Below are 24,763 nucleotides of genomic sequence, written 5' to 3' on the forward strand. Positions count from 1 at the left end.
CCCAGTCATAATTGCAAACAGTGCTGCTTTTTTACAAGTGTAATGATATGATGAAAACGGCAATAGAGCATGCCATTGGACAAACAACATGTATGTGGTTTATTAATAATGGCATAGATTTTGTTGTTATTGTTTATTAAGGTTCATAAATCTTCGTCTTAGTGTGAGAGTAAGATCACAACCTAGCCCGACTTTAAATTAAAATTAGCTTCAAATATTGTTATGAACACAGCAAATAAAATGCAAGAAATAATAATTTTACAATATATTGAAAGGATTGAGGAGATGGCTACATAAATCATGGTTACAGAACTGGCATCTTAACGTTGTCAGTAGGACTAAAACTTTCGAACAGGGTCTGCCGCGAGACATTCAGACCACTCTACCGGCTGAGTTAAGTAGTCAAATTACATTATATATAATATTGAACCTTTCGGCGATATATACAGTACAACATTTGGGGTACTTCTCCCAAAGGTTGTACTTTTTCATGAACATCCGGCGCTTTACCTTTAGGCGACAGTCAAAAATTGTATATTCTCGATGGCTAGTATTTTGGGAAAAAAACATCATTAATTATGCTTTACTACATTTATTTATGCATATTTTATGAAGGAATATGCAAAGGATATATTATCATAGGATATATAGCATGTAATGATAATGTCTTCCAAAGGTTGTTCAAATAGGCAAAATGTCCCAAAGGTTGAATTTGTATATATATATATATATATATATATATATATATATATATATATATATATCCCCCTTACTTGTGCCTTGATGATAAAATATTCATGTCATTCTATACTCAAGCTACCATATCGAACAGAAATAAGCAAACAATTTTAGAGGATAAAAACTGTAATTTAAAACCTTAAGTGATGCATTTCTGCAAATTAACACACATTGTGCCAAACTTTGTCAAACTGGTCACGATTAAAGTAAAGTGTTTGTTTATTATAGTGTCACCCCTGTTAGTTAAGGGCCAGCCCGTTGGGCTTATGAGACACCTACATTCGTGAACATCTTTACCCCGATTCCTTATCCCAAATGCCAGGCGCCTGGCAGGAAGGCAATCGGTACCCCTCGATTTAACTAGCTGCTGGGTCGGCAACCGGCCATGTCAGAACAAGCCCCTTGTGAGACTCGAACCTTCGACCACCCGCTCCGTAGGCGGACGCCTCAACCACAAGGCCACGGAGACGGTTATGTTAAACGTTATGTATCGGACGTACATACCATGTGTTACAATACATTGATCGAGTAAAGTAAATGAGAACTGGAAGAAATTATTATTTTAACGATTAAAACATCATTATGCCGCACAAAATATTATCAGTCAGATATATGTTTGTCATATGGTAATGGCACAATATTTCATACAAGGAATCCTCAGATCGTGTTTGTCATAAGCCAATTTTATGAACTAGGCACTCGAAATTGCACTCAACCAAATCAAGTATATTAATCATTTCACAGCACAGAAATGGACAGGGGTCTCCACAACGTCTCTTTAGGCCAGAGAAAATGTTATTACACTCCGGCTTGTTTTGTGGATCATTCGATTTATCATCCTTCGTGAGCTCGTCATCATAAATTTCTGGCAGAAAGAATTATCATCTTGTTAATTACATAATCATGTATGTTTCATGTTTCGCGGCCTAACATATATAAAGAAAAGCTTCAACATCATGCAGATTATCAAATTTCGAATCAATTATTGAAAGAAATGCATTGTGCGCCGCGATAAATGTGATCTGGATGGTCCCATAGCGCCAATATTAAGTAAAAAGGGCAATAAGTGAACTGATGAGATACCCCGCTGATCTTCGTCGAGCCGACTATTAAGTCAAATTGTCTTTTCAGTCTTCGCAACGTTAACATGTCAGCATATTAAAGAACGGAAGATATTCTGCAGATAAGACACCAATTATATAAATGTTCTCATGTTAATAACATTTCTTGCTGCTTGCAAGGATTTCCGATTCAATGATTAGACATACTGCAATTGGCTTTTCTTACGATATTCAATATTTCTTCACATTAGTCCAATTACTACAAGAGGTTTACAGCATTTGTAATATAATAGCCGTCATATGCCCGCTCCTGCACCTGACCCCGTTTGGAATATATATTATTGATAGTTGGTAAACATTTTTTCCAGTGTTTAACCGTTATCCTTTCTCTTGTATTTTCGCATTAACCTCAGATTCTAGCATGTTTAAAACGACAACTGTACATTAAAATGCAAATTGTAAATTGTACATGTTTTTTTTATGTTTTGCAAACAAAACACGTGCTGAGTACTATTTCTTTTTTATTAAAATTATTTAATTACATGAAAATAGTCTCGTATCGAAATAAGTGCAAAAACAAAACAAAATTGAACATACTTAATTTGCGGACAACCACAGAAAAACGATAGTTATGTACAATATAGTTTAATAACCAAATAGTACAATTATATTGGCTGAAACATCAAATCTTACCAAAAAATAACAACGAACAAATAAGGATGCAATATTTAAGGTAACTCTTTTCCTTCTATGAATGACGTGATATCTTAATCACACAGGATATTATACTAAGTTTAATCATTATAACATCAGTACAACATTGCCACAACCACATCGAAATAACATATTGTGATTTTGACATATATACAACTATACTGGGTGATGGTATCATGCGCTAGAAATTTTTTAAACTATCATAAAAATCCGGTCAAAATCGGTCGGATTTCACGTAAAAACTAGGCTAACATACGGAGTTTTCAATTTTCAAATTAATCCATGAGGCCCCACTTTGGGATATTCGTCAAACAATAGCGTCTCAAACGGAGAAAAAAATAAAGAGAACGCGTGAAGTTCATAAAATGAGCATTAAATTGTTGATTTCAGAGTAAGATCATATTTTACATCAGTCGTCGTAAAATAAAAAATATTTCTCAAAATTACAAAAAAATAATATTTACTGATCGCTTTATTTTGGAATTTGCCAAAGATTTGAATAAACGAAGACAATATTTAAGTACAAAAGTTGATTTTTAATGATCAATCATGTTTTGAATTTTGCATTGTTCTTTATTCCAAATTCTGTGTATTCGGTTTACATATAAAAACAACGAACTAAACAATTAGCTGAACATATCTCACGTTAAACTTAAAAAATACAAACTTTTGGAATCTTTTGCATGCATTTTTTCAAATAGATAAATGTGCTAGCTTACATCGATGGTAAAAAAACAAGACTAGTCATTTTGCGGGCAACCATAGACAGCGAAACGATAAATATGCTCAATGTATAAACAAAATTATTATAATCAAAAAGTATATGCATATTGGCTAAAACATATGTTATCAAATAAAGTACAACACAATATATTTGACATTCAAACAAGAACACAATTCTTCAACTTAAGATACTACCCAGACCAGCTATTGCACGAAACTTTTTACACAATATGAATATATAGACACAATATTATATCGCAGTTTTGGGAACATATAAACATACCGGTTAAAAACGAGTTGAAATCAATTTATGGATGAACATTAACAAACTCGATATATTTTAAGTATAAAAAATACAATTTATAAATTAATTCAACCGCTTTCCGGCTATTTAAAAAAAATGATATTTTGAAGCACGTTTTTTAGCACCAACGGTACTTAGAACTATACATATAGAACTTATCAGTTCACATTATGAGACATCTGGAATCCCGGGTAGGGCCGTTTAATGAGTTCAGATTTGTTCGAGTTTTAGCAACCAATAAATCAGTTCTGATACTGGGTCTTCGAACGTTCGGAGCAATGGCTCCACATGCGTCGCTCATTTTCCGCCTGATTGAGACTCCGCGGCCCTTCTGGCTTGTGACGCTGGAACTCACATACGATGGTGTCACCTTACGATGCAGCGCCGGACTCATTTCCGTTGGCAGCTTTGCCAAGCGGAAGAGGCGCAGGAATATTTCATCGATATTTATGTCCTTTTTCGCAGAAACCTCTATGTAATCGGAGAGTGGTTGGCCGTCGATCAATGACTCTGGTTCAGAGGGATCAACGACTCGCTCTTTCTCTTTAAGGTCACGCTTGTTTCCAACTATGACCATTGGTGTGTGAATGGTTTTGCGGTTTGCAGAACCCAGCTTGCACTGACTTTTACACTCAATAATCTGGTTCCTTAATCGAGTAACCTCTTCAAATGATTCTCGACTGTTTATGCTGAACACCAAAATAAACAGGTCGCCTGAAAATAGAGAAGGATATGATTAGAAAAATCAGTTCGAATATACTCACATTAAATAAACACATGTGATTATTACAAAAACCATTCATGGTTGCTAATACTTGTTGTATTAGCCCGTTTTCAAAGCTCAATAAAGTGAGCGTCCGTTTTTTTTCGTCGTTTGTCAACGGCTACAGCTCTTAACGACTTAACGCATGAATCATGAACAATATAAAATAAACACGTAAATAACCCAATGTGTGGTATTCTTTTAAATTGTCAAATTATTAAATCAAATGAATTATAATAACTGCTTAGAAGGAAATTACTAAGATAAAGATAAATCAGCCGGAAAGATAAACTCTTTGTTTGCTTTAAGTTATTGTGCCTGATATTATTATGAATATTGTGGACCTTTGAAATGTACATGTGTATTATAATACAACCATTGACTTAAGCGCTTTATAAACTTGTTCATAAATGACACAATAAAAACGTCAAGGACAAGCCAAATAACCAAACTTTTTAACAATGACCCTGTTAAAAGGTACAAAACAAAACGCAAATGTATCAAAATTTATAATAAGCAACCGTAGGGTTACCACAATAAAATGGTCAGTGAAGCAGGAGCTCACTGGGACAATTCTATGAGTACTCAAACACAAACTTGCCAACATTCATTAAAACTCAAATCACAAATTTATTACGCTAGCAAATAATTAAACTACAATACATTGATATATACGAATATGATGAACGTTGCAGATGTCAAACATAACTTCTGAAGATTAAGACGTAATTATATTCCACGGGCCACTAAATTGATTTACAAAAACAAATTCGCTAATTGTATAAAGAAGTTTACTTTTATTGCATCCGAAGGACAAAGTGTACATTTGGGGCGATGTGGAGTTCATAAGGCACGCCTGGAATCAAATTGTTTAAGCCTTAGATATTTGCTATCTTACATGACAATTCTTCATTTATAAACGCGCATTAGATCAGGTTTGATCCAATTGGTACCTCTATCGTACGTACGTACTTTGTTTACGAGAAATTGTACGAGTAACGTTAATAACCACACAAATTAATTGTTACTGCTAGGAACATAACACGAAAAGGCCGCATGAAATAAATATTTTACCGCCAACCTGACTCATGGTCGTCGTTAGTGATGCCACCACATTGCATAAAAGATAGTGTTCGCTCAACACCCAGTATATATGCAAGGCACTCTACATTACACTCATCTATTCGAGTTAATTAATCATTCAAGGCAAAGGTCAAAATATTGTCTCTTCAGGCAGTTTATTTTTTATTTCAATCCAGTTTTATTCTTTCTGAACTATTCCATTTATTTTAGCTCTCAAACCAGTCATTACTAAACGCCGATAGAATTGAGTAGAATATGTAGGGATTTATCAAATATCTCACGCGACCTAATGTATCAGGGAAAGCCTCAGCGTAATTCAGTTCTTCAATTTGAAGTCAATAATTGGGAGAGAATGCTATGAGAGCTGCGATACACAGCGCCAATATTTTGAAAGAAAAATCTGTCCTCTTGAGAGCATCCCCGCTGCTCTTTGTCGAGACTCCATTTTATGCCGACTATATAATTGAGTGGTCTTCCCAGTCTTCGTGACGTGAACGCGGCAGCAGATCGAAGAATGGAAGTTATTCTCCAGATAAGACAGCACTTAAATAAAGGTCCGATAACGTTCCTTGCTGCCTGCAATCAACTCGCATCCCCACTATTAATTACTCGCCGAAATAATCGTCATCTTGTAAATATATAGGCATGAACCAATTATCATACGCTACCAAATGTACAAGGACAAGCTTAAATATAATACAATTCATCAAAAGATATTCCCCTCTTCTCATTATATTGGTGCTTATAACGGTATACCGATACCTATATAGATGCATTATGGCCTGACCCCGCCATGCCCCTAGAGTGTATAAATCTAACCAGTCTTTGCGACGTGAATGAGCCAGCAGATTGAATAATGGATATTCCCGAGGAAAGACAGCAACGATATACATATCCTTATGCCAATTACATTTCGTACTGCCTGCCAGGATTTCCGATTCAGTGATTAAACACAATCTGATTGGCTTTTTTTACGATATTCAATTCATCAGGGCGAGGAGAAATTTAGATCAATGAAAACATACAATGACATTGATCATGTAATCATTACCCACTAAGATACTTCCTTTCTTATTTCCTCACAATGCAGATTTTACAAAAACTACAATAAACTGTTAGCAGTTAAACAAATAACTGTTTTAAATTAATACATATGTTACTAAATATAGTAACACGTTTATGTAGGGTTTCGCGATTATATGCATGAATCGGCGAAAAACCGTTTTTTCGGCCCGGGCCGATTATCGATTATCATTTTGCGGCCCGTATAATGTTCTCACGTAAATTCAATTTTCGTCTTGAAATGAAATCGGCAACTGGAAAATATTTTTTTAACTAAATAATCACAATTGACTGATCTGCTGGAACAGATTAATTATAAAATCGTTCAGGCAGGCAAACGCGATTTACAAGTTGACCTATCGTCGTAAAGCCTGAAGAAGATAAGAATTGATTACTAGATTAAAATTTAAGAAGAATATTGAACATTTATTTACAAAAGAAGAACAAAATATATATTACAAAGTAACGTCTCGAGCCGTTATAAGACACCCGCCAAGGAGATTTTGACAAAATGAATGTGCCTTCTCCACGGATGGGATTTGGACAACGAACTATTCAGTAAGTCTTAACCCACTAGGTTTGGCAAATTATTGATAGGTTCATTAATGGAAGATATTTCAACAGTTATTCATAGGCCAGGTTTTACATAGTGTACCTACTTTAGAATGTATGAAGACAAAAATAATTGAGTTCATTCCAATGATATAGAATAATGGTGTCCTAAACGAACGTCTCGTTAAAAGCAAAAACATGTTTTAATTCGTGTGTTCAATACAGTGTCAAAACACATTTGGATTTCTCCTCGTACTTGGGCATAGAGGAGAGACAAAACTATGAAACCTAATAAACACTAGACTAATGGAACTTAAAAAGACGTGGTTTGCTTAATTGAAAACGAGAAACTCCATTCATCTAAAATATAGCTGATATTTCATGTCTTTGTCGTAATCAAAATGGAAATAATCTGCAACATTTAGAAATGGGCAATTCGCTTCTAATATTGATTTAAACTTTTTGGACTATCATAACCAATTTTGAACCGATAATTAAATATGTGAATTGCGAGTAATAAGAATAATTAGTAATTACATGTATAAATAAAGTTTAATTGCGCACACTCGGTCCCTCTTGTCGTCAATTATTGCAACAATAGAAAATAAAAATCTGGTAAGGCTGTATTTGGTCTGTGGGTCGTCATCATTAAAGTAACAGATGTGCATGTTTCTCTTCGTTGAAGCGAAATTGCGTTCGATGCAAAGCTTTTTTCATCATTAACACTTCTATCAAGTCTGCTGTTCTACGGTGGAATGTAACAAGAAACACCTGCAGCTCCGTGTGCACTAGTTACGTTCAAGGTTAAATAAATTGAAACAGCTGCGATGAACTGTATGGAACAGATCAATTAACGACCATTTTCTAATAAAGTTATTTAAACAATGTTGTTGAAATGATTTATTTTCACTGTTTTAAAGTTTAAATAGTGTCAAAAATATTTTTTTTCTGAGGATTAAACTTGAAATCCATGAAAATGTCTTTTGCCGATTTAATCCACAACCGTGAGCATCAGTGTTAGAGTCAAGCTTCATGCATTTCATTAACTGTCACTATCAGAGCTCCAAAAACTTGACACTAGATCGATTGCTTATTTTAATCGCGATTCTGGGCCGGTATTCATTTAGCATCGTAAGTTATTTCCAAACTTTATTCACTTTTCTAATTTAATTATCTCATTGGTCATGTGATATAAAAACTAAAGAATTTCTGAACTATTGTATTTTACCTGACTCAATCGACAACAAATCATACGTTTTATGAAACAAACACTTGCACCTTTTTTAATTTGACAATGACAATTTCAAGAAATTTACTTGTCAGTGTGTTTCAAAGATTTTATATTAACATATGATTAGTTAGATGGAATGCTATGTTTATCTGTTTATGTTTTCTAGAATTAATATGGTTTTCATCAATTCCGACCACAGTGTTTTTTCAACCGCCTAGAAATCAGAAACGAAACTTATGTAAAATGAATAAAAACAGTATACCTTGTCTTCCTTAAGCACCCTGTCTTTCTCATGTAGCAGCCGGTCTTTGGTTTTAAAACCTAGCTAAAACCTAATTGTACAATTCATACATTGATGCCTTTTAGGTGACCCTAAACAAAATGTTTGTACCATTTTACAAAGTAAAGCTTGCTAAAAATTAGTTTACAGAAAAACTATGACAGATAAAAATATTGCACTGTGTATGTTTGCTTGTTGTCTAGACAGAAATGTTTTGTTATAACTTTTATTTATTCTTCGTCTGCAAAAAAGCGTTTAAGAATAGTACCAAAATAACATGGGCTCACCGGGCATTCGCAAATCGCATTACTGTCCTACTATCGAAAACCTTAAGATAAAATAGCATAATGTATAATTATGTTTTATATGTTTTAAGAAACATTGACCAATGTTCATGGTATCATTTTTACCCTTTTTATTAACTTTGCTTGCATGTGAACTTACATCTAACAAACATCTAACAAACATCATTATATGTTATCAGACACCTATGTATTTAACTTTGTCCGGATCCTTCCATCTAGTGTTTTAAGTGTCTGATGCAGTTAAAAGCTGCACGTACTCCGGTAAGCTATCCAAAAAATGCAAAAGTATATCCTGATTCTTTTGTAGAACATTGCAGGGTTTCTTCGTTGGTCCGAAAGTTCCCCTTGGATTTTTATTTTTCAAGTGATATTTATGTGACTTATGAGCTGTGAATCTTAAAAAGAAACACTTACATGTAAAGATTACCTAACGCATTGTTACTCTAATATGGAGCACCCAACTTGTAGATATAATAATATAGTTAATGTCGGAAAGTATACGATGTTTCATTAGCGAATTATATTGTATGCTTCTGACTTGTAAATCACCCATTAAGTGACAGCACTCTACCAAATCAAGTTCATTAATCAATTGTCAGCCATGACAAGGTTCATAAAGCCGCATGCAAGAAACCTATCATTATATTCCAGCTCGTTTTGGTTAGAACCATTCGACCTTTTGCAGACCTCGAGTCTATCACGAATCATCACGGAACGCCTGATAATAATGTTCGACTATGTAATCCAGTTTCAAGTTCCGACGCCAAACAACTTCCTCATAAATGTCTGTTGGTCAACTGCATTTCTTCATGTAGCCTGCTAGGTTTTTTCTATCTAAAGCTTAGACAAAATCTGATTGGCTTTAATTTATTTCCATTATTCAATATATCAGGGCAAAGAGACACTGGAGTTCGGATCAATAGAAACAAATAATAGCATCGAACATAAAGGACGTGATTTAATTAGTCTTGATTATGTATTCAATTCGTCCAGAATCTTCATGAAAAAGCTAGCCTATTTGAAACATTAAGATCTTTATTAAAAGTATGTGAAGCTATTGTAATGTTATTTAATTACCTAAAGAAAAAAGTAATAATTGTTCTCTGCCAAACGAAATACGATCGGTGGATCGGGGATTTTCTTTCATTATTAAACGTCTGAATAAGATTGTCGCTGTCAAAACAGTTTTCATTATATTTAGGTCAACGTTAACTAGAAAACTATGAATGTATGTTTGTGAGCCAAACTTTCCTTTATTATATCTTGTACTGCGTAGAGGAAAGTCAAGGCTATCATAAACGATATTTGGATATATGTGACATTTGTGCAATGTTTGACTTTGAGATGGTGTGTATCTCGTTAAGTGTTTCTTTAGCTTTGGTCCTTTCATATTTCGCACACCCCATGTAATGCATGTGCCTTCAGTTTGTTTAATATTAAGAAACTAAGCAAGTATTTCAAACATCAACTTTGGATCGGAGGGAGATTCCCTAAACTTTTGAAAGAAAACGCAATGAAAGGTTCATTAATGTACAAAAGAAGTTATTACAGGTTCTAATAAATCAATACATAACGTTAAAAGTGGCAAATGTCCGACTTAAGTACACGTGTATTACATTTTACTTTAACTTAATAGTATTTGTAAAATCAACAGGTTTTATAACGAATCCAAACGCACATGGTTACATCGGTCAAAATTTGACTTTCACAAAATTTCAAGTGCTCCAATATTACCCTACTAATACCGTATGATGTAGATCACACACTTTAAAAAATGCAAGAAAACTAATTTGATCAACGTTCATCTTGCAAGCCCTACTAATACAGTAAGAGGTAGACTACACAGATTACATCTACACAAACAACAACCGCATCTTGTCGGGTTAAGTGCTACGTCATCTATATATTTAATGGTATTTTATTATTATTATTATTATTATTATTATTATTATTATTATTATTATTTTTATTGTTATTATTATTATTATTATTATTATTATTATTATTATTATTATTATTATTATTATTATTATAAGGCTACACGCTTTCAACCACTCTATGATGTAGCACTCAAAACGTATTTAGCACGTTCACGCCACTAGATGACGTATAACTAAAAACCTATTTAGCACGTACACGCCATTAGATGACATAGTACTCAATACGTATTTAACATGTAAAAATATCGTTTCGCAATCTCTGTTAAAACGTTCTGATTCCACTTTTTTACGTCTGTGTTTGATGGCATTTTATAATGTATATTGGATTGAAGTAAAATCCATGTTATGTTATTATTAAAGAGAGAATTCCTTGAGTTGGACAGTTGTTTAGAATACCATAAAACATTGGTGATATAATACGGCCCTCTATTAACGGATTAGAAATAATGGGATTTCTTGTTTCTTGGCACATTACGCCTGTAAAAACGCTTGAATAAGCATTGAATATGAAATCTGCAAAAATTCTTCCCAGTTTCACATACGATTAACAGCTCTCTTTGATATCTTACGCATACTGAATATGTTCGGGTTCATAAAATATAAACCACGTTATCCTGAAATATTAAGAAACATCAATTTCAAATGTATGTGAGCAAATCATTAAAGACGTTGATTATCATTTTAAAGCGATATTAAAATATGTTCAACTTACTAATTCAAACTACTGATACACACTATAATCAGTAAATTATCGGTGAATTTCTCCTTTTATACATGTTTATTTGTTTCTTAGTCCTTAGCAATCTTTACGATATATTATTTTAAAAGAGTTCGAAAAACAATATTTTTACGTTTTAACACAGATCAGCAATATAAGTAGGAAATGTTAGACCTCATCGGAACAGCAATGTCTTGATGCTTCGCGTGGTGGTATCCTTTTGTTTTTGCAGAAAATATTTGAATATTTTGGTAGCCAAAATGAATTAATGTCACTACGTTTGCAGCATCTTTCAAATTTGAAAATATATCACACTTAAACGGTAAGACGTTGTTGATTTTAACACAAAAAAATATTCATATTGTTCAAGATGTGTTTTCGGAATAAGAAGAATACAATGAAAACTACAACCCAGTAGTCATAGATTCAAGAACAATCCTTCTGTGAAAAACTACAGAAACAAGTTCAGTGGCCTAAAATGTAAACACAAACCCCGTTTAATATCATAGGGTAAACGCCAAAGATATATAACATTAAAACAAAAAATCACATACAAGAACCATGGAACAACAGCACACAACTCCACAAACAACACAGTGCACATATGCTGTATAAAAATGTAGGTATGTTTATCAAGGATTGTTAGGTACCACCATGAAACGGTCAGTAAAAAAGTACATTTACTGGAAATCAGAACTCCATAAAAGATACCTCCGTAAAATTTGCAAAATCTGCCCAGTAATGTTATAAAATACATGTTTAACCTAGTAGTATGCAAAACTGTAACCTGAAAAACGATTTAATGCATTTGGTATTTTGGTTTTCCTCTCCCACTTTAAAATAATGAAGACACTCTAGGTCGTTCTTCCTTGCTTGCTTTACTGCTGTTAACGACAAGAATCTATAAAGAATCACATATCAAATCTTGTGGAGTATATTTATAGTAAGGATTTTGGCAAAAAAACCCGTATTAAAACGAACGTAATAAGCCATCGTAGAATCACTTTCATTGGAATTGTCTAGCTTTTCCGTTTTATTAAACCTCAGGAGCATAACTTAAGGACGGATTTTGATTTGATACGAGCAAATGGATCTCCTGTTTATAACACTAAATACGCCATAATTGTGTTTATTTCGAGAATATGATTTCTAAAATCTTTATCGTTTTCCATTGCCAATGTTTATTTTAATGTTCCTTCTGCATTTGTTTCACGTTGTTACGTTCGCTCTCGAATTCAACCCTTTTTTTAAGAATAGTTCCCGAAGTTGGAATGGTATGAAACGTCTTCCATATTGTAGTTTAGTGTTTACTGAACCTTCGAAGTCATTGCCAAGGTCTTAATATTTCTTGGAAGTAGATTACCACTAAAGCCTTTTGCAATGAGTCTGTGACAGTGTTGCACGTAAAATTGCGGTCAATAAACACGAACAATTAAGGCCATACCAAATAAATTCCATGTTTAGCTTCAGAATTCAAACCTATCTACAATAAACAAAAAAACGACAAGGTAAAGAAAAAAAAAAAAACGAATATACATATTATACTTCATTTTGCCTTTTTTCAAAAACATACATCATCATCTTGGAAAAGCTATCCGGCAATGTAAAACTCAAAACATCATTTAACCCATGCAAGCTCACATATTACTTGGGTAACTCTTCTGTTATAGCATACAATATACTTCTAAACCTGTTTCATTATTAAATAGGCATCAAAATGTATTTTCTTTGCAACATTAGAGTTTTAAAGAGGTGTTGTTTTCGTGATTTTCTTTCGAAGTCCCTTAACCTACCAGAAGAATGACACTTATCATCAAATCCATTTGGTATGGCCTGAACATAGGCTGCTGTTGTCGTTCTTTGGATTACATTTTGTGCTCGATACCGGGGGGGGGGGGCTTACTCCCTTACTTGTATTATTTCAAAATGGTCAATGATATTTACATAAACTGCGTTTAATGTCTAATTATCTGCTGCTGATGTCTGGTTTGCTTTGGCGTTTGGTCTTCATAATAATTTAATTCAATAATGTTGTCTGTTCATGGTCAAAACAATCTCTGTGGTGTAATTAATACCAAGGTAGATACTTTGCTTCAGAATGTTCCATTAGTTTCAACTGATTCATTTTCATCTGCAATTAATGTTGCTAATTACGGGAATGTTTTATGGCGCTGGTCCTTTGATCCGTTTACTACCGTTGATCGAATCTTTATAATTCGCATGAGAAAACTATGCAAGGATTTATGTTCATGCTATTGCACTGTAAAACAAAAGTGATTGCTGTAAAACAAGACAAGATACTCCTGTTATTCATTTCAAAGTAAGAATACCATGTTTAAATAAAGATTGATTTCTCTTTGACAGCACCTATATGTTTGTAGGTTAGAAAACAGCAACCATAGATAAACACCTGCTTTCAATTACTCTGTTCTGAAGTCACTGGCAATAGGTACCGCACCATTTTCACCAAATCTCGGAGACTAGCCATGGTGACGTAATATAAAAGCAGCTCTACCCAATCTATTGGTGTTTAATTACTCACCAGCATCACTAACTATTGTGCATTATTAAACATGGACATGAAAGAGAACTGTACATATAAACGAAATATAGTAATATCTCTACTCAATCCCTGCCTTCACAGTGTATTACTACTTAATATTTGATTGAAACCCAGATTTTCTCAAATCATATTCAAATCGACGACTGAAAAAATAAAATCAAGCCTTTAAGTTTTAAAGTTTTTTAACATTTTAATTCTTTCTTACGTCGTATATGTTTGTAAAAACCGACAAGCACCAGAACTTAATGTTTGTGCTTTACTTATTAAAGATTGTAAGTAGATGAAGAAGAAGAAAGTTAAAAGTAGATAACTGTGCACCTGTTTGTGGTTTTAGTTTTATTCAATACTTATGTGAAAAAAAGAAACAAGCTCAGTAGGAAAACAATAAACATAAACCAGGTTTAATGGCACTGGGTAAACGCGAAAGACATAGAACACAAAAAAATCACAAACAGGAAACATGGAAGAAAGCACAAAACACCACAAACAATACAGTGCATACATACTATATATATATATATATATATATATATATATATATATATATATATATATATATATATATATATATATATAACAAAACTAGGTATGTTTATCAAGGATTGTTAGGTACAGCCTTGAAACGGTCAGTAAAATGTAAATTTAGTGGGGGTTTAAACCTGTTTACGTGCACAAACTTCACTCTTATCCAAACAATCATAAATTAATACAACAACGGAAAAGTTAATCATCAAAGAACGCATTAATAAACTTGAGGAAACTTAATAATAAAACAAATAATAATAAACTTATAAGTTAACCCCAAGTACTATAATGATAAGAGATCCCATTTCTATCTGCAGACGGAAGAATACAATTACCTAATGCAAGAACTTTTCAAGATGCAGTCATTGTTAGAAACCATGAGCATCACACATAGTCTGCCTTATAAAATAAAAGGTTTAATAACGTCTGATCATAGAGCTTCATAATAAAAAGCCTCATTGTACTAAAACTGGGTACAAATAAATAAAATAATTAAAAATAAAAGCGACCTATATTAGCTAATAATCAAACCGACTTCTCACAAAAGGAAAAACTATCAACAAATAAGCGTTTAGATGCCTTTCTTAAAATCAGCGGGAAAACATGATTTCCCGAAAGAGCCGTATGTTTGCAGCGATTAAAGTGAAAATATGTGGTGGATCTTTCCATGACAGTATAAATGTAACGTGCTGGACTAGGGAAAAGCAGTTGTGATGCAATAAATACTGTTTTCTGTGAGGTAGATTTATGGGAATGAATTAAAAAAATATATTGGAAATATAAAAAGGCTGCGCTCAGCAGTCGTTAATATTATACGTCGTCCCATCTATATTGAAAATACAAATAAATTGTTCGCTTCAATGATTTTGGATTTAAATTGTTTAAACAATATGAGTATCATTGTCATAAACCTTTTTATAAAACCGACATGTTTAGAAAACAAAGACTTGTCCCTTTCAAATCGAGGCTACTTTCAAGACTACCGTAAATCCATAACAAAGAGAACGAGTTACGCTCGTCTTGCGCTAAGCTTTTGATTTCATGAATAATATGATTTTAATGAACATCTACTTGTATCAACATAACAATAACGCTATATAGTTTATGCGTATTCAGAAATGTGTTAAATCATTCATGAGAAACGTTATTGTCCATGCGCTATTTATTAAGAGCACATCGATACAAATATGATTCATAATGAATCACCGTCCAAAAACACTCACACAACTTGACAAAATAAGATTGTATATAGTTTCTGGTGGAATACAGTATCAATGTGCACAACTATTCATCATGCTGATCGGCTATTCAAAGTCATTCCCATGCCTCCTCTGGTGTGATTTGTTACTATGGTACTAAGTAACAATTCCAAGGGCAATACAAATGATACACAACAGTAAATATCAACACAGTTGTTTCTTGTCATTGCTACGCATCATGCACCACATGTATACCCTTTAAAAGTCTTCTTATATTCATATTGGTCAATGAAAAATATATCTAGTACTGCCACTCGTACTGCTACAAATATACTTCTTCAAGAAAGGTTGTTGGAATCAGAAAGTGTTTTCGTGAAAGACATTTTTATTTACCATTGTTTTAACTGAGAATTTTAAAACTTTATATGCCGTTTTCGATCGACAAAATAATAAAAAAACAGCCGATTAACCATACTCCCGAACCATGCATGTTTCTTTGCAAGCTGTTAGGATACGTCCGAAATTTTGCTTAAGATGTTACTTAAGTGGTCGATTTATCTGTGCTATATTTGCCTGTGTTGAAAGTCAAAGAAGTTTAAGCTGTATTTAAATGATAATATGTTTACAGCGGTTTGTTTTGTCAATCTTTAAGCATATGACTAAGAATAAACAAAAGTGCTAAGTGCTTAAACAATAATTTATATTAGGCATAGTTAAAACGGCATAGAAATATAACCAGAATGTTAAAACACTTTTGATCATTTCAAAATTCCATCAAAACAAGGCCATGTTTAAATATTGCAAAAGCCCTTCTACTTTTGTTCTACCCTGGTTATCGTAACGTTTCCCAGTTCGCGAAATATTAAGCATACACTCATAATGAGTCTAAGCAAAGCCCTCCTTTTCGTGTTACAATTTCAGGAAGTCAACGTAAATTTGCCTCGAACTACCTTATTTTAAAAATATTAACAAATCTATTACATTGGATTGTGGGTCATGATCATTAAGGCCACACCAAATTAATAACTTGTTCATCGGATTTCCCGCATCTATTTCTTCAGAAAAGAAAAATAATATGTTTTATTTTTTTAACGCTTGCGCCCGCACCATCTAAAAAAATAGTTATTTTTGTATGTGCGCTAATTTGTTTAGTAGTATGTAGCCTTATAACCGCGTTTTTCGATCGTAACAATTATCAAAGCAACGGCTCAATCATGCAGCCGCTCTAATTAGAATCAATGGACGATATAGACCCGGATACAAGCGTCTAGATGATCGAGACTAAATTGACAAAACGAAAACATTTCACTTTCTGATTCTTGAAAATTACGTCAACAAATGACAATTCTACCACGATTTAAAGTTTGATTAGATTTTGGACAATGTGTTTGTTTTAATTTGGCTAACGCTAAAAGTAAACGTTTATATACTGGGCAAGAAGTGCTGAATTTTATCGCGAATGACAGTGATTGTCCAACGTTTGAATTTGGTTCGGACATGTTTGACGGGAATTCGGATGACCGTTACAGTGAAAAGACAGTTTCCAATCGTTCATCTTTACCTACTACACATGTCCAGTTAAAAACTTCAGGTGTGTATTTTAACTACTTTATTGTTTTGCTGTTAATATAGCAAATATGATGTATTTTTTGTATTATTTGTTTCCTACAAAAATAATTATACATTTAATGATTTATGCATGTTTGATTTTATTTTGCTACAGATCAGAGTATAGTGTTTATTTAATTCATATGCAATGCATGTACAGTAATAGAAAAATAAAGTTTGGCCAAGAAACGAGCACCACCTTTCTTGTGTTATCATGAAACTGTTTCAGTAATGCATACTACATTATACTACAATGAACATTTATGTATAATATTGCTATTTATAATTTCAGATTTCTCCGATGCAGCGGATCATTAAATTCCTGTCCCGATGAGGCAACAAGGGCGTGCTTGTGGTGGAGGCCTTGGTCGCCGATGAGTCAACGTTCGTGGACAGTAGGATGACGCTAAACATTAACCTGACTGACATTCATATGTGTTTCATGGAATCCCATGAGTTTTACCATTCACACAAAAACATCAAACAAGCCTGATTGTGTATATTTTGTAAATATTAGTGAAAAAAGGATAAAAAAAATGGTGTCAGACTTTGCGATTTGAAAAAGGTAATAATCACACTTTGTGTTCGAATAAATGTTTGTAGAATTTTTAGATGTTCATGTGTATATTTAAACTATATATGGAAAACATTCAAGTATTAAATATGTATGCTGATTGGTTTTTGTCTATGACAAAATATTGCATATTCTTGTATTTTTTGAAATATTGTTTTGCTATATATATGAAAATTGACACAATCAGTATTTGCAGTACAAAAGAAGTAAAAGTGTCTTTTGTATTTATGTTTATGTTTTCTGTTACTTGTCTAAATTTGAACAAGATATCTAAAAAAAAATAATAAAGACAATCTGCAAATTTAAAAAAGATAGGCATTAAATTCTGAGAAAGCCTAAAATCAATCTGGCGCTGGCTAGAATTTTTTGTGACATATTTTCAGCTGAAATGGTTTACAATACGGTGTAGGTCTTTTTGACAATTCTATTCCAGAACTTAAATGGCTACCATGGCCAATTGTGTAGTCAAAGCAAGAGTGATAGCTGTAGTTATATTTGACTGCAAATGCCTATATTCATTTTCTGAGTTATTTTTCAAGTCACCTTGTCTAGTCATTTCCATGGCATGAGATATAATGTATTTTTATAGAGAATTATTTTTAACCAAGTTTTCCAATGCCAAATGCCATTGGCGTGACCATTGGCGCTTGTTTCCAGGCTTTAACTTAGCCATGCATAGCGTATTTTGAAGAAAACTTTTCAAAAAGGTTTAGAAAACTGGAAAACTGTGGTTTTGAGTTCTCTCATTTATGAAATAGTTTAAAGAAATACATTTGCTTGATCTCAAATAGCATTTGTTTGATCTCAAAACTAATATTTGTATAGAATTATCTTTTAGTGTTATCATTCTTTCACTGGATGTTATCCTTGTACTGTTTACAATATCATTGTTTAGTGAATAAGTGAATATAATATGAGCAAAAGTGAGTTAACTCACTATATATATTTGTTCGCTCTTCGCTCGCTCCTATTTTTTGCTAAATGCAAAACAAATATTTTTATTATTAATTCGCTCGCTCGCCCCAATTTCTTTTTTGGAAAAAATCCGATGAACAAGTTATCAATTTAGTGTGGCCTAAAGTAACAGATGTGCATGTGTCTCTCGGTTGAAGCAAATTTGCGTTCGATGCAAATATTTTTCAGAATTAACACTTCTATCTAGTGTGCTGTTCTATGGAATAATGTAAACAAGAAACACCTGCAGCTCAGTGTGCACTAGGTACGTTCGAAGTTAAATGAATTGAAACAGTTGCGATTTACTGTATGGAACAGATTAATTACCTACCACTCTCTAATAAAATAGTTTTAACATTGTTTTTGAAATTATTTATTTTAACTGTTGTGACGTTTAAATGATGTAAAAAATATATGCGATGAACTGTATGGAACAGATCAATTACCGACCATTCTCTAATAAAATTGTTTATACAATGTTGTTGAAGTGATTTATTTTCACTGTTGTTTAAAAGATGTCAAAAACGTCTGGTAGGGTTTCTGAGGAATTAGCTTAAAATCTATGAAAATGTCTCTTGCCGATCCCATCCACAATCGTGAGCACCAGTTTTAGAGTCACACTTCACGCCTGTCATTTACTATCACTATCAGAGCTGCAAAAACTTGACACTTGATCGATGGCTTATTTTGATTGCGATTCTAGGCCGGTATCCAATGAGCATCGTAAGTTATTTATAAACTTCAGTTTTCTAATTTAAGTATCTTATTCGTCACGTGATATAACAACTGAATATTTTTTGAACTATAGTATTTTAACTGACTCAATTGAAAACAAATCATACGTTTTATGAAACAAACATTTGTAACTTTTTAATTTAACTACGACAATTTCAAGAAATCTACTTGTCAGTGTGTTTCAAATATTAACAAAAATAAAGTTGGATGGAATGCTATGTTTATGTTTTCTAGAATTGGTAGTCATGAGTTCCGACCACAGTCTTTTTTTTTCAACCGCCGAGAAATCAGAAACGAAACTCAATTAACTTGAAACAGTATGCCCTGTTCTCCTTAAGCACCCTGTCTTTCTCCTGTAGCAGCCGGTCTTTGTTTTTAAAACCTCGCTAAAACCTTATTGACCAAATCATATATTGATGCCTTTCAGGTGACCCTAAGCAAAGTTTCAACTTTTACAGACTAAAGCTTGCTTAAATTTAGTTTTCAGAAAGAATATGACAGATAAAAATATTGCACTGTGTATGTTTGCTTATTGTCTAGCAAGAAATGTTATTATGTTATAACTTTTATTTATTCATCGTCTGCACAAAAGCGTTTAAGAATGATACTAAAATAGCATGGGCTCACATGGCATTCGTAGACCGCATAATTGTATATCGAAAACCTTAAGATAAAATAACATAATGTATAATTATGTTGGATATATTTCAAGAAACATTGACCCATGTTAATGGTATCAGTTGTGCCCTACTTCTTGATTACTTTGTTTGCATTTGAAGTTACATCTAACATACATTATTATATGTAATCAGACACCTATGTATTTAACTTTGTCTGGAGCCTTTCAACTAGTGCTTAAGTGTCTGACGCGGTTAAGAGCTGCACGTACTCCTGGCCCCAATTTCTCGAAACTTCTTAAGCTTAATAGGGTTAAGTCGCTTCTTTCAATTAGCCAAAATACATACCGAAAATGGATTTTGATAAATGAAAAATGATTTATTCTGATAATCATACTAATTATTCCTGCATAATTTCTAAAAACTCTTGAAGAAGTAAATATAACACATTTTATAGAACAATAAAAATAGTGAGATTAGCTTAATCCTGTTATAAAGGACTTAAGAAGTTTCGAGATATTGGGGCCAGTTAGCTATCCAAAAAATGTAAAATTTTATCCTGATTTAACCTGATTCATTTGTAGAACATTGAAGCGTTTCTTCGTAGGTCCTAAAGTTTTCCTGGGATTTTTATCTTTCATGTGATATTAATGTGACTTACGAGCGCGGTGAATCTGAAAAGGGAACACTTACATGAAAAGATTACCTAACGCATTGTTTATCTAATATAATGGAGAACACAACTTGCATATAGAATAATATAGTTAATGTCGGAAAGTATACGATGTTTCATTAGAGAATTATATTGTATGCTTCTGACTTGTAAATCACCCATTAAGTGACAGAACTCTAAAAAATCAAGTTCATTAATCAATTGACAGCCATGACAAGGTTCGTAAAGCCGCATTCAAGAAACGTATTATCATATTCCAGCTCGTTTGGTTTGAACCATTCGACTTTTTGCAGACATTGAGTGAATCACGAATCACGCATCAAGGAACGCTCGGCATGTATAACTATGTCATCAAACGTCGTTTCGACGCCAAACGACAACCTCGTAAATGTCTTTATGTCATTTTTAACTGCATTTCGTCATGGCGCCAGCAATAATTTTCGATCTATTGCTTCGACAGAATCTGATTTGCTTTATTTTCATATTATCTAATATATGTGGGCAAAGAGACACTGGAGTTTGGATCAATAGAAACAAATAACAGCATCGAACATAAAGGACGTTACTTAATTAGAAGATAGATTATGTGTACAATTCGTCCAGAATCTTCTGGATTAGCTATGCTATTTGAAACATTATGATCTTTATTGACAGAATGTGAAGCTATTGTAATGTTATCCAAATACCTTTAGACAAATGTTATTATTGTTCACTGCCAAACAAAATACGATCGGTGGATCGGGGATCTTTTTCATTATTGAGTGTCTGAATATCAATTTCGCTGTCAAAATTGTCGCCATCTTGTTTGGGTCAACGTTAACTAGAACACTTTATGAAAACATTTAATTAACGCGTCTTGTCGTTACAAGAAACGAATGGAAAACAAAATATACAACAGGAGAAAAAATAAAGATCATTTTTTTTTGATCGGCGACAATAAAACAATCAGGATCGGTCGCAAAAGGGTCTGCTAAAGAACCGGAAACCATAGCACGTGTTAACGACGCTCACTATTAAGTACAAATGAATGTATGTCCTGGTGCCAAACTTTCGATAATATTATCTAGATGCATGTGTTATACTGCCAAGAGCAAAAGTGAAGGCTATTTTTAACGATATTTGTAGCATTTGTGCAATGTTTGTTACCTTCTGACGTGGTGTGTATCTCGTATAGAGTTTGTTTAGCTTTGGTCCTTTTGAAATATTCTGGCAAAGAATGATATTTCTCAAAGCCCATTTATTACATGTACCTACGTAGTCAATGTTTTGTGAAATATTAAGAAACACAGAATGTATTTCAATCATCAATTTTGGATTTTAATGGGAGATTCCTAAAATGTGTTAAAGGAAGGACAACGCAATAAAAAAGGTTTATAAAAGTTCAAAAGAAGGCATTACAGGTTCTGTTAAATCAATACAAGACATAATACAGGTTTCAAAACGCCGCTTAAGTACACGTAGACTACTTTTGAGTTCAGCTTAACCACAGTATGTGTGGAATTAACAAGTATTTTTTATTACGAGCGCACATGTACAATGTGTGAGTACGTCATACAGGGCTCAGTAGGCCGGTAGAAAAGTAACTTCAATGTATCATAAAATTATACGCATATGGTTACATCGTTAATGAAACGTAGACAAACTCAAGAAGATAGGTTTTATGAGTGTCCCAATAGTAAACAAGTAGAAGAGCATGTATCAGAGAGGTTTTAGAACACCACGTGCATGTGTAGCTATCCGTATATTTAACAGCTGCAATTGGCCGTTAAAGTCGTAAACGAAATGCTAAGTGGTCTAATATGACCCAACTAATACAGTTTGATGTAAATAACACACTTTACAAAATTCGTAAATGTACTCATAGAATAATAGTTCATCTTGCAAGCCCTACTTATACAGTTATATGTAGACCACATAGTTTACAACAACAACAACAACAACAACAACAACAACAACAACAACAACAAGATGTTTTGAGAGCTACGTCATCTATAAATATTATAATTATAATTATTATTATTATTATTTTTATTATTATTATTATTATTATTATTATTTTTATTATTATTATTATTATTATTATTATTATTATTATTATTATTATTATTATTATTATTATACTACAAGCTTTCAACATCTAGATGACGTAGAACTCAAAACGTATTTAACACGTACACGCCACTAGATGACGTATTTCGCAACCTCTGTGAAAACTTTCCGAAACCACCTTTTTACGCCCGTTTTTGATGGTTTCATAATGTGTATTGGATCGAAGTAACATTATAATGTTATTATTAACGAGATAACTCCTCGCGTTGGACAGTTGTTTAGAATACCATAAAACATTGATGATATATCACGGCCCTCTATTAACGGATTAGAAATAATGGAATTTCTTGCCACATTACGCCTGTAGAAACGCAAGAATAAGCGTTGAATATGAAAACTGCAAAAAAAATTCCCAGTTTCGCATACGATTAACAGCTCTCTTTGATATTTCACGCACACTGAAATTTCACGAAAATATAAACCACGGTCTCTGGAAATATTTAGAAACATACATATAAAATGTAATTTGAGCAAATAAATAATTGCGTTGATTACATTTAAAGCGATTAATATGTTCAACTAACTAGGTCGAAGTGGTGTAACACACTAAAATCAGTAAATGTTTGGCATACATCTCCTTTTATACATCGTCATGTGTTTCTTAGGCCTAAGCAAACATAACTTAATTCAAAAAGCATTATTTTCGGCATTTAAACGCATATCTGCAGAAGTAATAGGAAAAGTTTTGTACTAAAATGTATGACCTCATCTGAACAACAATGTCTTGCAGCCTTTTGTGGTTATATGGTTATATTAAAAGAAAGAACTTGTAAAATAAAATGTATGTCATTATGTTTGCAACATCTTTCAAACTTGATAATATATCAAAAATAAACTATAAGACATTGTTCATTTCCAACAATTCAAAATATGTTGACACAAACACATATTCATATTGTTGAATGTTTGTAATTCGGAATTCCAAGAATATAATGAAAACAACAGGTAATCAAATATTCAAGAATAAATATGATCTCTAATAAAAGATACCTTTTGTCAAATTTGCAAAACTTCTTTGCACAGTAATGTTACTAAGAATACAATTTTTACCTAGAGGTGTGCAAATAAGTGTGCTTAAAAACTAATTAAAAATGACTTTGACGCATTTAATATTTTGACTATCCTATACCACTTAAATAATTAAGACACTTAAGGTCGTTCTTCTTTGAATATCTGCTGTTTACGACAAAAAACTATTATGCATCACAAAACAAATCTTATGGAGTATATTTATAGTTAGGGTTGTGGCCAAGACAACCTATTTATATATACGAACGTAATAAACGAACGTACAATCACTTATATTGGAATTGTCTAGCTTTTGCCGTTTTATTAAACCTCAGGAGCATAAGTTAAGACGAATTTTGATTTGATATGAGCAGATTTCCAGTTTATAACATTAAATACGCCATAATTGAGTTTGCTTCGTGAATATGATTTCTTAAATCTTTATCGTTTTCCGTTGCCAATGTTTTTTTTTTAATGTCCCTTCTATTTTTGTTTCATGTTGTAACGTTCACTCTAGAATTAAACGATTTCTATTTTCAAGAACACTTACCAAAGGATGTAATGGTAGGTAACGTCTTCCATATTGTAGTTTAGTGTTTACTGAACCTTCGAGATCATTGCCAATGTCTTAATGTTCCTTGGAAGTAGATTACTGCTTAAGCCTTTTGCTATGAGTCTTTGACAGTGTTGCACATATATTTGTGGTCAATAAACACGTACAATT

The 24,763-nt window shown here is 32.9% G+C and overlaps 1 protein-coding gene across 3 annotated transcripts in view; it reads right to left on the bottom strand.

Annotated features, from left to right (window-relative positions):
• Positions 1 to 2,307: 2,307 nt before the first annotated feature.
• LOC128225162 (GTP-binding protein Rhes-like) overlaps positions 2,308 to 24,763 on the bottom strand; it is a 149,862-nt gene continuing 127,406 nt past the window's right edge. For all 3 annotated transcript variants that reach the window (XM_052935209.1, XM_052935208.1, XM_052935210.1), the window contains exon 2: positions 2,308 to 4,254. In XM_052935209.1, coding sequence (XP_052791169.1) covers positions 3,704 to 4,254 — 551 coding nt within the window. In that variant the 3' untranslated portion in view covers positions 2,308 to 3,703. The remainder of the gene's footprint in view (positions 4,255 to 24,763) is intronic.

This window comes from Mya arenaria, chromosome 2 (genome assembly GCF_026914265.1).
Source record: "Mya arenaria isolate MELC-2E11 chromosome 2, ASM2691426v1".
Lineage (NCBI taxonomy): Eukaryota > Metazoa > Mollusca > Bivalvia > Myida > Myidae > Mya > Mya arenaria.